Source organism: Pristiophorus japonicus, chromosome 4, assembly GCF_044704955.1.
Source record: "Pristiophorus japonicus isolate sPriJap1 chromosome 4, sPriJap1.hap1, whole genome shotgun sequence".
Lineage (NCBI taxonomy): Eukaryota > Metazoa > Chordata > Chondrichthyes > Pristiophoridae > Pristiophorus > Pristiophorus japonicus.
This window is the reverse complement of record NC_091980.1, coordinates 250,895,688-250,913,723: the sequence shown is the minus strand read 5'-3', so window position 1 is coordinate 250,913,723 and position 18,036 is coordinate 250,895,688. Positions and strand designations below refer to the sequence as shown.

Here is an 18,036-nt window from a genome sequence, read left to right as displayed (position 1 = left end):
TAAAACTCTGGGAGGAAGACTGAGGAGGGGGCACACACACTAAATGGTAAAACTTTAAAAGAGATTTATGGGTTCAGATGCACAAATCTTTAAAAGTGGTGGACAAGCTAATGAAGCTGTAATAATAGATATGGGATCCTTGGTTTTATTAATAGCAGTATTACAAATTTGGGGTCTTTATTAGATATTCTGTCAGGCTCAGTGTCACCAATCACTCCCGTAAGCAGACTCCACATTTCTTATGATCTGGAGAGTACATTTAATGCCCAATATCTAGTTACAATATAGTATAACCCGAGGGTTGTAACAATACGACCTCTCACTGTGTGTACTGGATTCTGTAAATTCTACTTTCTTAAAATTAGAGTGCTAAGCACTCTTGTGAGACGAGGCCAATTGTAACCCAAAGCTCTGATTTATTTTATATGAAATATGACCAAACAGAATGTACATATAACATATACCTGTTGGTCCTTTTAAAATCAAAAATAATAAATTATCAAACTGTGAGATCACTTAGAAAATAATTACATAGATATCACATCACAGAAACAGGTCATTTACATAAGAACATAAGAAATAGAAGCAGGATTAGGCCAATTGGCCCCTCGAGCCTGCTCCGCCATTCAATAAGATCATGGCTGATCTGATCATGAACTCAGCTCCACTTCCCTGCTCGCTCCCCATAACCCTTTACTCCCTTATCGCTTAAAAATCTGACTATTTCTGCTTTAAATATATTCAATGACCCAACCACCACAGCTCTCTGGGGCAGAGAATTCACAACCCTCAGTTTTAAATGGGCGGCCCTTTATTCTGAGATTATGTTCCCTAGTTTTAGTTTCCCCTATGAGTGAAAATATCCTCTCTGAATCCATCTTGTCGAGCCCCCTCGTTATCTTATAAGTTCCAATAAGATCACCTCTCATTCTTCTGAACTCCAATGTATATAGGCCCAACCTACTCAACCTATTTTCATAAATCAACCCCCTCATCTCCAGAATCAACCTAGTGAACTTCTCTGACAGCCTCCAATGCAAGTATATCCTTCCTTAAATACAGAGACCAAAACTGTACGCAGTACTCCAGGTGTGGCCTCACCAATACCCTGTATAGTTGTGGCAGGACTTCTCTGCTTTTATACTCTATCCCCCTTGCAATAAAGGCCAACATTCCATTTGCCTTCCTGATTGCTTGCTGTACCTGCATACTAACTTTTTGTGTTTCATGCACAAGGACCCCCAGGTCTTTCTGTACTGCAGCACTTTTCAATTTTTCTCCATTTAAATTATAATTTGTTTTTCTATTATTTCTGCCAAAGTGGATAACTTCACATTTTCCCACATTATACTCCATCTGCCAAATTTTTGCCCATTCACTTAGCCTGTCTATATCCCTTTGCAGATTTTTTGTTTCCTCCTCACAATTTGCTTTCCCACCCATCTTTGTACCATCAGCAAACGTGGCTATATTACACTCGGTCCCTTCATCCAAGTAATTAATATAGATTGTAAATATATTGTTTGGCCCAACCTGTCCGAGTTGGTGTTTATCTTCCAGACAGGCAGTAGTCCTAATCACATTTTGACACATTTTACTCCATCAGTAGGTAACCTTTGGCATTGTTACCAACTTAAGTTAATTTAAGGGTTAAGTCATGGCAGAAGAGTCCAGTCCCGTGCCATGTTCCTCCTGTGCTATGTGGGAACTTAGGGATGCTTCCAGTGTCCCTGACAACTACATGTGCAGGAAATGTATCCTGCTGCAGCACCTGACAGACTGCATTGCGATAATGGAGCTGCGCATGGATTCACTCTGGAGCATCGCGGTGCTGAGGATATCATGAATAGCACATTTAGTGAGTTGGTCACACCGCAGCTAAAGGTTACTCACGTAGATAGGGAATGGGTGACCATCAGGAAGAGCAGTGGAAGGAAGGTAGTACAAGGGTCCCCTGCAGTCATTCCCCTCCAAAACAGATACACCGCCTTGGGTGCTGTTGCGGGGGATGACTCACCAGGGGAGGGCAGCAGCAGCCAAGTTCATGGCACCATGAGTGGAGAGCTTTGGTGGTAGGAGATTCTATTGTAAGGGGAATAGGTAGATGTTTCTGTGGCCGCAATCGAGACTCCAGGATGGTATGTTGCCTCCCTGGTGCAAGGGTCAAGGATGTCTCGGAGCGGCTGCAGGACATTTTGGAGGGGGAGGGTGAACAGCCAGTTGTCGTGGTACATATAGGTACCAACGATATAGGTAAAAAACCGAGATGTGGTCCTACAAGCTGAATTTAGGGAGCTAGGAGTTAAATTAAAAAGTAGGACCTCAAAGGTAGTAATCTCAGGATTGCTACCAGTGCCATGTGCTAGTCAGAGTAGGAATTGCAGGATAGCTCAGATGAATACGTGGCTTGAGGAATGATGCAAGATGGAGGGATTCAAATTCCTGGGACATTGGAGCCGGTTCTGGGGGAGGTGGGACCAGTACAAACCGGACGCTCTGCACCTGGGCAGGACCGGAACCAATGTCCAAGGGCGATTGTTTGCTAGTGCTGTTGGGGAGGGGTTAAACGAATATGGCAAGGGGATGGGAACCTATGCAGGGAGACAGAGGGAAGTAGAATGGGGGCAGAAGCAAAAGATGGAAAGAAGAAAAGTAAAAGTGGAGGGCAGAGAAACCCAAGGCAAAAATCAAAAAAGGCCACATTACAGCAAAATTCTAAAGGGCAAAGTCTGTTAAAAAGACAAGCCTGAAGGCTCTGTGCCTCAATGCGAGGAGTATTCGTACTAAGGTGGCCGAATTAACTGCACAGGCAGCTATTAACGAATACGATATAATTGGCTTTACAGAGACATGGCTCCAGGGTGACCAAGGCTGGGAACTCAACATCCAGGGGTATTCAACATTCAGGAAGGATAGACAGAAAGGAAAAGGAGGTGGGGTGGCGTTGCTGGTTAAAGAGGAAATTAACGCAATAGTAAGGAAGGATATTAGCTTGGATGATGTGGAATCAGTTTGGGTAGAGCTGCGGAATACCAAAAGGCAGAAAACGCGAGTGGGAGTTGTGTACAGACCACCAAACAGTAGTAGTGAGGTTGGGGACAGCATCAAACAAGAAATTAGGGATGCATGCAATAAGGGTACATGCAATAAGGGTATCATGGGCGATTTTAATCTACATATAGATTGGGCTAACTAAACTGGTAGCAATACGGTGGAGGAGGATTTCCTGGAGTGTATTAAGGATGGTTTTCTAGACCAATATGTTGAGGAACCAACTAAAGGGCTGGTCATCCTAGACTGGGTGATGTGTAATGAGAAAGGACTAATTAGAAATCTTGTTGTGAGAGGCCCCTCGGGAAAGAGTGACCACAATATGGTAGAATTCTTTATTAAGATGGAGAGTGACACAGTTAATTCAGAGACTAGGGTCCTGAACTTAGGGAAAGGTAACTTCGATGGTATGAGACGTGAATTAGCTAGAATAGACTGGCGAATTATACTTAAAGAGTTGATGGTGGATGGGCAATGGCAAACATTTAAAGATCACATGGATGAACTTCAACAATTGTACATCCCTGTCTGGAGTAAAAATAAAACGGGGAAGGTGGCTCAACCGTGGCTAACAAGGGAAATTAAAGATGGTGTTAAATCCAAGGAAGAGGCATATAAATTGGCCAGAAAAAGCAGCAAACCTGAGGATTGGGAGAAATTTAGAATTCAGCGGAGGAGGACAAAGGGTTTAATTAGGAGGGGATAATAGAGTATGAGAGGAAGCTTGCTGCGCACATAAAAACTGACTGCAAAAGCTTCTATAGATATGTGAAGAGAAAAAGATTAGTGAAGACAAACGTAGGTCCCTTGCAGTCAGAATCAGGTGAATTTATAATGGGGAACAAAGAAATGGCAGACCAATTAAACAAATACTTTGGTTCTGTCTTCACAAAGGAAGACACAAATAAACTTCCGGAAATACGAGGGGACAGAGGGTCGAGGGAAAAGGAGGAACTGAAGGAAATTCGTATTAGTCAGGAAATAGTGTTAGGGAAATTGATGGGATTGAAGGCCGATAAATCCCCAGGGCCTGATAATCTGCATCCCAGAGTACTTAAGGAAGTGACCCTAGAAATAGTGGATGCATTGGTGATCATTTTCCAGCAGTCTATCGACTCTGGATCAGTTCCTATGGACTGGAGGATAGCTAATGTAACACCACTTTTTAAGAAAGGAGGGAGAGAGAAAACGGGGAATTATAGACCAGTTAGCCTGACATCAGTAGTGGGGAAAATGTTGGAATCAATTATTAAAGATGAAATAACAGCGCATTTGGAAAGCAGTGACAGGATCGGTCCAAGTCAGCATGGATTTATGAAAGGGAAATCATGCTTGACAAATCTTCTGGAATTTTTTGAGGATGTAACTAATAGAGTGGACAGTGGATGTGGTGCATTTGAACTTTCAAAAGGCTTCAAACAAGAGATTGGTGCGCAAAATTAAAGCACATGGAATTGGGTGTAATGTATTGACGTGGATAGAGAACTGGTTGGCAGACAGGCAGCAGAGAGTCCGGATGAACGGGTCCTTTTCAAAATGGCAGGCAGTGACTAGTGGGGTGCCACAGGGCTCAGTGCTGGGACCCCAGCTATTTACAATATACATCAATGATTTAGATGAAGGAATTGAGTGTAATATCTCCAAGTTTGCAGATGACACTAAGCTGGGTGGCGTTGTGAGCTGCGAGGAGGATGCTAAGAGGCTGCATTGTGACTTGGACAGGTAAGGTGAGTGGGCAAATGCATGGCAGATGCAGTATAATGTGGATAAATGAGTGGTTATCCACTTTGGTGGCAGAAATTATCTGAATGGCGGCAGATTAGGAAAAGGGACGGTGCAATGAGACCTGGATGTCATAGTACATCATTCGTTGAAAGTTAACATGCAGGTACAGCAGGCGGTGAAGGAGGCAAATGGCATTTTGACCTTCATAGCTAGGGGATTTGAGTATAGGAGCAGGGAGGTCTTACTGCAGTCGTACAGGGCCTTGGTGAGGCCTCTCCTGGAATATTGTGTTCAGTTTTGGTCTCCTAATCTGAGGAAGGACGTTCTTGCTATTGAGGGAGTGCAGCAAAGGTTCACCAGACTGTTTTCTGGGATGGCAGGACTGACATATGAGGAGAGACTGGATCGACTGGGTCTGTATTCACTGGAGTTTAGAAGAATGAGAGGGGATCTCATAGAACCATAGAAAATACTGACTGGATTGGACAGGTTAGATGCGGGAAGAATGTTCCCGATGTTTGGGAAGTCCAGAACCAGGGGACACAGTCTAAGGATAAGGGGTAAGCCATTTAGGACCGATTGATGAGAAACTTCTTCACTCAGAGAGTTGTTAACCTGTGGAATTCTCTGCGCAGAGAGTTGTTGATGATAGTACGTTTAGACATATTCAAGAGGGAGTTAGATATGGCCCTTACGGCGAAAGGGATCAAGGGGTATGGAGAGAAAGCAGGAAAGGGGTACTGAGGTGATGATCAGCCATGATCTTATTGAATGGTGGTGCAGGCTCGAAGGGCAGAATGGCCTACTCCTGCACCTATTTTCTATGTTTCTATGTTTACATTGGGCTTTTCTGTTGTGGCATGTTGACATGTATGTTTTTGACTAAAAGGACGACATAGAAAGTGAGGTTAATATGTACAGGAACTGTGCGTCATATGCAAGATGTTTAATAGCGACACTACAGTGTTTTTTTATTTTGGTTAATCTTGGAATTCTGTTCAGGAGCACCTATACACTTATGGAGTGATTTGGGTAATACTGAATCAAATCTCCTGTTCAATATCGGCAGCGATAAGTCAAAAATACCAAACTATAAGTGAACAAAAAGGCATATTATACAATCCTTTAATCCCTTGTCTTAGATGAGCATCCTCATTTCAGCGAAAACAATTGATTTTAGCACCCCTGAGTTCAGGAGCAAGAAAAGATAATCAGGCCATGTTCCCACTCCTTCTTGGTATATATCACAATTTCCTGAACATTGGAAAGAGTAAAGACATCGTTTTTGGCCCGGCTAAAATCTCTACTTTCCCCATCGCCGTCCCTATCCAGTGTCTCAGGCTGAATCCGACTAATGAGAATGAGAGGTGATCTTATTGAAACGTATAAGATTCTGAGGAGCTTGACAAGAGAGGATGTTTCCCCTCGTGAGGGAATCTACAACTAGGGGCATAGTTTCAGAATAAGGGGTTGCCCATTTAAAACGGAGATGAAGAGGAATTTCTTCTGAGTGTCATGATTCTTTGGAATTCTCTACCCCAGAGAGCTGTGGAGGCTGGGTCATTGACTATATTTAAGGTGGAGATAGACAGATTTTTGAATGATAAGGGAGTCGAGGGTTATGGGGAGTGGGCAGGAAAGTGGAGTTGAGGCCAAAATCAGATCAGCCAAGATCTTATTGAATGGCGAAGCAGGCTCGAGGGGACAATGGCCTGCTCCTGCTCCTATTTCTTATGTTCTTATAAACCCTTCCTCATCTTTGAAGGCAATCAGGGAATTGCAGAATATTCAGTTATCATCACATCCTTGCTATTTAACCCTCGTCTGTTGCTCCCAAGACAACTTTTTCCCCAACCCCAGTGGCAGTAGATTGTCCAACATGGAATTTGTGATCATCTTGGACAATACCCATCCCTATAACGTCCAGTCCTGTTCCCAGATAGATATTTATCCAGCTCTTAAAGGGGTCAAATAGCACAATTCTGCTTTTGTTGGGAATTTGTTTTCACTATTTTCTTGGAATAAAGTTTCTTTTGATCTCTGGTCTCGCATGAGGCTTATTTATTTTAAACCAATGTTTAAAAATTCTGTATACAATTATGAGTCAACATTTGAAAGAGAAAGATATTTTGCAATGATCAGTTCCACCCAAAATGTTAACCAATCTTTCTCATCCATACACTTCACCTAAAATGCATTTTATGCGTTTACTGTTATTTCAGATTTACAGCACTGAAGTTTCTTTTTATATAGTTTCCATCCTTTTCTCCCTACCTCTCTCAAAGGCATGTTGGGATGCACATTGTCCAACTCTTCATTTATCATACGAGAGTTTATACAGTGAGTACCAACAGGCTATTCAACCATTGAATGCATCACAGTTGAGCTTAATTCAGTACTCACCAGACATTCACACTTGCCGCTAAAGAGCAGGAATCATGGGTGAGCAATCAAAAGCAGATAAGGTTAGAAGTAGGGAGGGAGGAGGCTTGTGTAGAGCATAAACACCAACTGAATGGCCTGTTTCTGTGCTGTAAATCTGTGCTGTAAGCCTTGATTAATTTTTCCACTCCTCATTTCAGGAATAATGAGGCCAATTTGGTATCCCAACTGATTCATAGTATGAGATCAGACAGGGAGTCGAACCTGGGACCTCTGGTCTGTGGAGCTAGTTTTAATACCACTTATCTTTTCCCAAATCTAGTTAGACTTAAGACTATATAAAAGTGTAAGGCCTAAAATAATAACACACAGGTTCTAAGAGGGCAAACCTACAATTCACTTTATTTCTGATGCTTACACTTTATGCTTTTCAGGGCGGGAACTTGTGCAGTGACGATTATGACGGACGAACCCCACTGCATGTGGCAGCTTCTGAGGGACATCTACAAGTTGTGCAGTATCTGCTCAGGCATGGAGCCACTGTTTATGCCAAAGACCGGTATGGCGATACACCACTGAAAAATGCAGTGAGATTCAGGTACACGAAACGTTTGGGGAAACTAAATCTACTATAAGTCACAGCCTTTGCAATGTAGTAATTCATTGCATGGCAGAAGTTTGTGCGTTTGATCCCGTTTCATAAATCTCAGGAAGTCAGCACGGTGAGACCTTTACTGAATATTTGCTGAAACTGATCTCGAAGATCATGGGCAGGATTCTCCTCCACGAGATCACGGCCGATAATAACCTAAAAATCAGGCAATGAAGCTTATAGCTGCCTCACTGCCCCAACTGAGATATCCTGCCCTCTACTGATCTCTCCATCCCTCCTGTCCACTGCTCCCCATGGCCACCATGGGAATAGTATATCTCAAGAAGCCACAGTAAAGACTGATCTTCGGAGTGCGTTTGTCTCTTTAACTGCCCGGTCACGTCTTCTGGCGCTGCAGTGGAACTGCCACAGTGGTGGAGTTTGTCTTGGTGGCAGGAATCCCACAGTGACCCACCATGCACAAGTGTTGAACCCAGTTTCCTGGGTATTGTTGGAAGGGCTTTGTTTTTGTGAAAATTCATGAAATTACATTCAAAGTTTGAAGAATTTAAAAAGTACCTGGATATGCACTTGAAATGCTGTAATCTACAAGGCAGATCAAAAGCTGGAAAGTGGGATTAGGCTGGGTAGCTCTTTTTCCACTGGCACAGACACGATGGGCCGAATGGCGGCCTCCTATGCCGTAAATTTCTATGAATCAATGAATTTAAACTTAAAAATGTAAACTATCTTCTCAAATTTTACCTTTAGTTTCTGTTAGTATGACTACGCCATAATACAAGATATTAAAAAATGGCAATTTCCATGATATTTATTTAAGGGGTGCCTGATTTAATATAGTTTATAAGTAGAATGAAGTTAGACCATCTAGTGGTGTGTGCACTGGAGAAGCAGGGGAATGGAGGGAAAGAGATTGTGTTGAGGTAGGAGGTGGAACCATAATCAGAGAAGAAAGAGAGAGTTTTTGTTAAGGGGGAGGAAAATGAGAGTATGGTGTTCTAGAGTGAGGACAGAAAGAGAATGACCCTGTGGCTGAGATGGGATAGGATGGAAGAGAGAGAGAGCCCTTCCTCAAGTGTCATAACCTGGCAATTTATCCCCAGGCTAGCGCCCAGCTCAAGCCTATTTTCACTCTTTCCCACAGATGTTGCAACAGCACCCAAATGCCCTCTGCCTGCCCCTGGTCTTTCCTTGATACCCACTAACTATTATCTTGCTGTTTATTCTGGTTATTAAAGAAGGTAAAAAATACAAATTGAATAAATTCGTTTTGGGAATGTTTGTGAAAGGCGTAAGACACAGTGGGCAACAAATAGAAGAGAGGAGAGATTTATAAAATAAAAGTGGGAGGAAAAGTGAGTGTGTTGATAACAGAAAGTGAAGACGAGAAGAGAAAGTGTTTGAAAGGGAGGGAGATATTGTTACAGAAAGAGAGGGAGAGAGCTTTTAAAATGTTGTTCCTGAGAAATGCCAAGGGACGAGGAATCTAACAAAAATGATTTAATTAAATTGCTGTAAAATAATTATCACTTGTAAATTGCTTTTCATCCTGATAAATATCCTATGTGAGATGATTAACAAGGCAACGGCACATTTGGAGCATTTCAGAGGCACGGGATCAAAATTCCGATCGGTTCATTCTGCTGGTGGAAGTCCGTTGATCCTCAATGCAATAGATCCCATCCCAAATTGCAGGGATAGCGTCATTAGCATAGTTGGGGCTGGTCACCGGCACCTGAAAGGGTGTTTCAACGGCATCTGCCCAATGAAATGTGGAACAGCTATTCGCCTCCCCACCGAGGCCCTTCCCAAGCCAAAGAACTAGCCATCTTAAAAAAAAAAACGTGTGACTCCGAAAGGCGACATTTGCAAGCATGGACATGGGAATAAATCTTCATGATTGATCAGCCTCATCTCAGAGCCTATGGGGCCTTTCCACGGCCTTCAACGGAACTCACCAGCTGTCAGCTGGCGAGAATAGTGTTGAGGCCTTATGACGGTGGAATAGGTTAGGGTTAGGTTAGCCCAGGAACTTTCCCAGACACCCCCTATGGAAGTTAGCAACATATTAACAGGAGTAGGCCATTCAGACCCTCGAGCCTGTTCCGCCATTCAATTAGATCATTAATGATCTCTATCTTAACTCCGTCTACCCGCCTTGGGTCCGCAACCTTAATACCCTTGCCTTAACAAAAAAAACACCAATCTCAGTTTTGAAATTTTCAATTGACCTAGCCTCAACAACTTTTTGGGGGCAGGAGTTCCAACTTTCCAACCATTCCCCTGCCCTCCCCACACCCACACCACCATCACCACACTTATTGGAAAATGGTGGGATCTCAACAGAACCGGGTTATGTCTCATTTTTTAGTCCTGATCCAGAGATCTGCCCGGTTTTCACCTTTGGCCCAACTGGAATTTTAGGGCCATTGAGATAGAATTTCTGCAGGAGATCAGGGACAACGCCAGAGACATGTTCTAAACACTGTTTCTCAGGGATTTCTGTTGAAGTTATAATGGAATATGGAGAATCCAAATTGTATTTAATTTTTTTCTTTGCCAAAGTTATTGATGAAAACATTGAAAAAGTCCTTGTATGTCAAGTCACTCAACCTTCCAGGAGCTGTACACAAGAGTAAAGCACACAATACACTATTAGATAAGGTCTTTTTTTTTAAAGAAGCCGACTGCCTGTAATTTTACTGGAAAAGTCAGCCTATGCAAAGCATGGATTTCCTGTTTTGTATTGATGCTAATTTTTTTTGGCAATATTATTGACAGAAGGAATTCGCTCTCCGCTAAGTTGTTAACATTGGCTGAGTGGTAGCACTCTGAGTCAGTAGGTCGTATGTTCAAGCCCCACTCCAGAAATTTGAGCATGTAATTTAGGTTGATATGCCAATGCACAACTGAGTGAGTGCTACACTTAGAGGTGCCGTCTTTCAGTTGAGATGTTAAACCACCACTCATCTGTCCTCTCAGATGGATGCGAAGGATCCTATGGCACTTTTCAAAGACTAGTGCAAAGGATTTCTTTCAGTATCCTGGCCAACATTCATCCCTCTACCAACATCACTAAAGCAGTTTAATTAGTCATTTATCTCATTGCAGTTTGTGGAATCTTGCTCTGCACAAATTGGCTACTGTATTTCCCTACATTGTAACAGTAACTACACTTCAAAGTAATTCATTGGTTGTGAAGCACTTTGAGACATCCTGAGTTCATGAAAGGCGCTATATGAATGCAAGTTCTTTCATTCTTTCCCAAATAGTGAGAACATAAGAAATAGGAGCAGAAGTAGGCCATTTGGTCCCTCGAGCCTGCTCCGCTATTTAATAAGATCATGGCTGATCTGATCATGGACTCAGCTCCACTTCTCTACCCGCCCCCCCATAACCCTTTATTCCCCTATCGCTCAAAAATCTGACTACCTCCACCTTACATATATTCAATGACCCAGCCTCCACAGCACTCTGGGGCAGAGAATTCCACAGAGTTACAACCCTCTGAGAGAAGAAATTCCTCCTCATCTCAGTTTTAAATGGGCAGCCCCTTATTCTGAGACTATGCCCCTAGTTTTAATTTCCCCTATGAGTGGAAATATCCTCTCTGCATCCACCTTGTTGAGACCCCTCATTATCTTACATATTTCGATAAGATCATCTCTCATCCTTTTGAACCCCAATGAGTACAGGCCCAACCTACTCAACCTTTCTTCATAAGTCAACCCCCCTCATCTCCAGAATCAACCTAGTGAACCTTCTCTGAACTGCCTCCAATGCAAATATATCCTTCCTTAAATACGGAGACCAAAACTGTACGCAATACACCAATACCTTGTACAGTTGTAGCAGAACTTCTCTGCTTTTATACTCCATCCCCTTTGTAATAAAGGCCAACATTCCATTTGCCTTCCTGATTACTTGCTGTACCTGCATACTAATTTTTTGTGTTGCATAAGTACCCTCAGGTCTTTCTGTACTGTAGCACTTTGCAATTTTTCTCCATTTAAATTATAATTTGTTTTTCTATTATTTCTGCCAAAGTGGATAACTTCACATTTTCCCACATTATATTCCATCTGCCAAATTGTTGCCCACTCATTTAGCCTGTCTATATCCCTTTGCAGATTTTTTGTGTCCTCACAATTTGTTTTCCCCCCATCTTTGTATCATCAGCAAACTTGGCTACATTACACTCAGTCCCTTCATCCAAGTCATTAATATAGATTGTAAATAGTTGAGGCCCCAGCACCGATCCCTGCGGCACCCCACTAGCTACTGTTTACCAACCAGAAAATGACGCATTTATCCCGACTCTCTGTTTTCTGTTAGTTAACCAATCCTCTATCCATGCTAATATATTACCCCCAACCCGTGAGCTTTTATCTTATGCAGTAACCTTTTATGTGGCACTTTATCGAATGCCTTCTGGAAATCCAAATACATCACATCCACTGGTTCCCCCTTATCCACTCTGCTCGTTACATCCTCAAAGAACTCCAGCAAATGTGTCAAACATGATTTCCCTTTCATAAAACCATGCTGACTCTGCTTGACTGAATTATGCTTTTCCAAATGTCCTGCTACTGCTTCCTTAATAATGGACTCCAGCATTTTCCCAACAACAGATGCTAGGCTAACTGGTCTATAGTTTCCTGCTTTCTGTCTGCCTCCTTTTTTAAATAGAGGCTTTACCTTTGCGGTTTTCCAATCCGCTGGGACCTCCCCAGAATCCAGGGAATTTTGGTAGACTACAACCAATGCATCCACTATCTCTGCAGCCAATTCTTTTAAGACCCTAGGATGCAAGCCATCAGGCCCAGGGGACTTGTCCACCTTTAGTCCTATTATTTTACTGAGTACTACTTCTTTAGTGATTGTTTTTAGTTCCTCCCTCCCTATAGCCCCTTGATTATCCACTATTGGGATGTTTTTAGTGTCTTCTACCGTGAAGACCGATACAAAATATTTGTTCAAAATCTCTGCCATTTCCCTGTTCTCCATTATTAATTCTCCAATCTCATCCTCTAGGGGACCAACATTTGCTTTAGCCACTCTCTTCCTTTTTATGTACCTGTAGAAACTCTTATTATTTGTTTTTATATTTCGTGCTAGTTTACTTTCATAATCTATCTATGGAGGTCATCATCATCATAGACAGTCCTTCGAAACGAGCATGACTTGCTTCCATGCCAAAAAAGGATGAGTTCACAGGTGTTTCAATGAAGGACCTAATATTCCAGGTCCTGAATTACATCCTGAATGGTGGAAGATGCCTGTGCGTGGATTTTTTTAACGTGTGGTGATCGTTGCACACCAGCCACCACACGGGCTTGACAGAGCTAGGTCTTGGTCCAGTGGCAAGGGTTATCCAAGACGACTGAATACATCCATATCCGCATTGTCAACTTTGTGAATGTTATTCTCCTAACTGCCTGTCAGCTGGAGTCCAGCTAGTTTAAACATTATACTCTAATCTCTTTAAGCAATCCTCAATTTTATATTATTGTGAATATAGATTTGTTTTTGTCCAAACAGCCCAATTTGTCCAGTGAAAAGTCCTAGTGAGTGTATACAAGATTGTGGTAAAACAGTTATGCACTAGTATATTGTGTGCTTTACTCTTGTGGACAGCTACAGGAAAGCTGAGTGACTTGACATACAAGGACTTTTTTAATGTTTTTAGCAATATCTTTGGCAAAGAAAATAATTAAATACAATTTGTGATTGGAGGACAATTGTGAGGAAAGCCACCCTGAAACCCAAACTAATGAATGGTCCAGTAGATACACCTGTGTAATGTTTGAGAAGGATTTTTGTTTTCTGACAAATAACTACAACACTGAACAAGTCTGGGCAAGTGTTCTGTGTAATTATCTGCATTGACGAAAGCAAATCTTTCATTATTTCCATGAAAGTAAATTCAGCATACAATCGCAAATATTTGTAGTGCATCATTGAACGAGGAATAAAAATGACCTGCCATTTGGCAATAATTGATTCTACTCTAATTATGGGAGTATAGCTCTACATAAAACCTCTTTACCTGTCATTAACTGTAGAGAAAAAGCTCAAAATCACACACCATTAAAAAAAAACTATTGTCTGGCAGTGCGGCATGTTGCAACGATGGCATACTGTGCCGTGAGGTAATAGATTGCAGCCTTGGGCCTTCATTTCCCCACATGGGGCACTGTCAATCTCAACTGTGCTTCTATGGGAGATACTGAATGAAGGTCAGGCATTTTTCACTGGGAGGGAGGGAGAGGAAAGCAGGGAGGGAACACTTGTGAGCGCCCCCCCCCCATGCTGCCCCATGTTTACCGAACATCACTCAGTTGCAAAGTGGCATGGAAGCAGTTTCCAGCCCACTGTCATGGTCAGAGAAGGTATATCCTGCAAAGGAGGCCTCGTGAATGGAAACCAACAGAGAGTAAAAATAAATACACAAGAATATAAAAAATAAACAATATTGCTCAGAATTATTGGGAGATGGTTTGTACTTACTAAATGATTGTATGTCTAATTGCAATTAGAATTACAGTACATCTTTAAAAAACATGACCAGACAGATGAGGCATAAATATTGAGGTTGTTAAAAATATAGTCGGATGCTGTCTTGGAAGTGTAAAGGTGCAACATTACAACAATGACTATACTTCAAAAAAGTATTTCATTGGCTGTAAAGCACTTTGGGTCATCCTGAGGTCGTGAAAGAGGCTACATATAAACCCATGAACAATGAACAATGACGGAAAGGTAAAGAGCACCCACCCAACCCACACAACTGCGACACCCCCTGAACCGCAACATTCGACACTTTACCCCAACCGGAGCCATGTGATATAATGGTTTTTAAATTCAGGCATTAATCAGCTTGTTCTAGCTGTTTTGGGTAGGGAAGGAATGCTTGTGACTCCTTTCCCTCCCGGAGCAGCAGATGTGGGATCTTGCCATTCCACATCTGGAAGAAAGAAAAGTAAACAGGTTAGAGACATGGCAACTTCACCCAAGGGTGGGTTTTGGGCTACGTGACATGCTGAGCTAGTGTGAGGACCCTCTTTCACACCCCCCCCCCCTCCCCTTATTTCCAGTCCAGTCAGGTCAGGTCTTACAATGTTTATTAAATTCAGGCATCAATTGGCTTGTTCTAGCTGATCTGGGAAGGGAAGGAATGCTTGTGGTCCTTTCCCTACCGGAGCAACAGATGTGGGATCTTGTCATTCCACACCTGGAAGAAACAGAAGTAAACAGGTTAGAGACATGGCGACTTCACCCAGGGTACAAGTTTACACATACATCTTGCAAATATTTTGGAAAATGTAATTGTTGTAAGCTATTTTCATACAATTTTATGGTAAGTGTGTTTGTGGAGTATGGGGAAAGAAGGGAAACAAAACTAGTATCTATGAACTTGCAGAAATAAAGAGTACCCCAAATCAGCCCTGAGTCCATCGGCGCATAGTGACAGCATGGAGAAGCCTAAGGACTGAAGTAAATTCATCCTCGCGCCTCATCAGAATAAATCAGGTAAGCTTCGAGCGCCAAGTAGGTGTCCTGGTGCAGCTTGCCTGTTGGAGCCTTAGAGTCATTTGGGTTCATATCGAGGCTCACAAGTAACTCTGGAAGGGAGGGGGAGAAGCGATCAGGAGAGGTTCAGTGGGCCAGTAGCAACCCGCAGTATTTACTGGATGCAGGAGGAGCTCCCATTTCTTCCGACTCTAAACACAAAAAAAATACAGGTTTTGCTGTCTATTTTGAGCAGCAACCAGGGGCTGCTAGTTAGGCAGCTAAAGAAACAGAACCACTAGTTGGAGCATGCGTCTCATAAGCACTGACTGGGGCCTTAATTCAATATTGAAATAAGGCCTGCACTCATTTCAGGCGATGGCCAGGGCCACCTTAAAAAGAACCCTGATCAATTTAGCAGTGGCCCAAAGTCCCATGCAGATCAGGCACGGGTGCACCTGTTTTAGGCCCATAAAATGGGTGCAACAATTTAAAATTTATACACCAAAGACTCCAGATACAATTTTCCTGTGAAAGGGATGTTACGTATAGTGAATTCATAATCCTGTGATGACAATTCTCACTGAGAATGGCTTACTGTTCCTAGCAGTTCTGATGTTTCACATTGGTAAAGGATCGGTTCTGCTGCTATGTTAGATGTATCATCATCATCATCATCGTAGGCAGTCCCTCAAAATCGAGGAAGACTTGCTTCCACTCTAAAGGTGAGTTCTCAGGTGGCTGTACAATCCAATGCGGGACCTAGTCTCTGTCACAGGTGGGGCAGACAGTGGTTGAAGGAAAGGGTGGGTGGGGAGTCTGGTTTGCCGCACGCTCCTTCCACTGTCTGTGCTTGTTTTCTGCATGCTCTCGGCGATGAGACTTGAGATGCTCAGCGCCCTCTCAGATGTTCCTCCTCCACTTTGGGCGGTCTTGGGCCAGGGATTCCCTGGTGCCGGTGGGGATATTAAACTTTATCAATGGCTTTTCGATGGTGATGGCTACACTGACTCTTTTTCTTCTGCAGGCACACTGAGGTCATCAATTTATTGCGGCAGACTGGTGCCCATTTCTCAAAAGACGAGGTTGAAGATGTGGGAAATGAATTGTGCAAGTAAGATTTCTAATTTGTCGTACCTGAGGAGCCTAATTCACATAGAATCATAGAAATTTACAGCACGGTAGGAGACCATTTCGGCCCATCGTGTCCATGCCGGCCGACAAAGAGCTATCCAGTCTAATCCCATTTTTCAGCTCTTGGTCCGTAGCCTTGTAGGTTATGGGACTTCAACTGCACATCCAAGTACTTTTAAAATGTGGTGAAGGTTTCTGCCTCTACCATCCTTTCAGGCAGTGAGTTCCAGACCCCCACCACCCTGTGGGTGAAAAGATTTCCCCTCAAATCCCCTCTAAACCTCCAATTACTTTAAATCTATGCCCCCTGGTTGTTGACCATTCAGCTAAGGGAAACTGGTCCTTCCTATCCACTATCTAGGCCCCTCATAATTTAATACACCTCAATAAGGTCTCCCCTTAGCCACCTCTGTTCCAAAGAAAACAAACCCAGCCTATCCAGTCTTTCCTCATAGCTAAAATTCTCCAGTCCACACAACATCCTCGTTAAATCTCCTTTGTATTCTCTCTAGTGCAATCACATCTTACATTGTTCATCGCATACGGTGTCCGCCAGTATGCTTGAGGCCTTCCCCGATCAGTGGGCACTACAGGGACTGGAGGGCGTGGCAGATAGTGTCAATAATATTATTATTTAAATTATAAGTTTTCTTTGTTTTTGTTTAAGTTTTCTATTAGTTGTGGCTCTCTAAAAAGGGGGCACTTTCGTTAGTTTTATTTCCCGTTTGATGACACTGGGGCAACCCAGTGTCATCAAACACTCGGGTAACCCAGTGTCTCCTTATAGTTTAAAAAAGGAATACATTGTTAAACTAACTCGTAAAATATTTAAGTGGAAATTAATCTTTATAATTCCTATCAGGCGATGAATTATTTGCTCTCCTCCCCCACCACCAGACCAGAATTTAAAGGCGAAATTGCTGGCGGTTCAGTAATTTCAATGATTGTCAGGTACAGGTATAATTGACATTCCATACACATTTGTAATCATTTTTCTTCTGTATTGCTTTCATAACCGTGGTTATACTAGAACAGTACTGAGCTGCTTTTACTCTGTTCAGTTCCTCACGAGTTCTCAATCTCGGCCTTGACCTCAGCAGGGGATGTAGAATGCTGGCCTTTACCACAGCAGAAGAGTTTGTAGCCTGTCTATTACTCTCACATCAAGTTACTAAGTGTTATTTTAACAGTCAAAAAGCAGCTGGTCTGCCCATATTTTGTGGGAATATGGGAGATGGGGAATTTCCAACTGTTGGCTGCCCGTTTCTCACCTGAAAATTGAGAGGCTGCCGTTGAGAATTAGGGGTGGGGGCACCTCGGCCGACTCATAGGTTCCCAAACCACGCCTGATGCAGCTTACAGGAAGGCCTGTAAGTGGGAAGCAGCACAGAAGTAAGGATCCTTAAATATGCAAATCAAGGCCATGCTCTGGCGATTGTAATTTTCAAGTACAGATGGACGGAGCGTGCACTGTGCACATACCACCAATTTGTACCAGGTGGTGAGCAGCCTGACCAGCAGTCTTTGAAGACAACGCAGGTGATGAATCTGGAAACGGCCCAGAAATATTTTTGAGGGACCAGGAGGAGCAAGAGTGCCCCTGCTGGCGCCACGAAAAT

General features: G+C 42.8%; 1 protein-coding gene across 2 annotated transcripts in view; it reads left to right on the top strand.

Annotated features, from left to right (window-relative positions):
- aspg (asparaginase homolog (S. cerevisiae)) overlaps positions 1–18,036 on the top strand; it is a 126,128-nt gene that overhangs the window by 88,535 nt on the left and 19,557 nt on the right. For both annotated transcript variants that reach the window (XM_070879276.1, XM_070879275.1), the window contains exons 12-13: positions 7,593–7,756; positions 16,311–16,397. In XM_070879276.1, the coding sequence (XP_070735377.1) occupies positions 7,593–7,756; positions 16,311–16,397 (251 nt within the window). The remainder of the gene's footprint in view (positions 1–7,592; positions 7,757–16,310; positions 16,398–18,036) is intronic.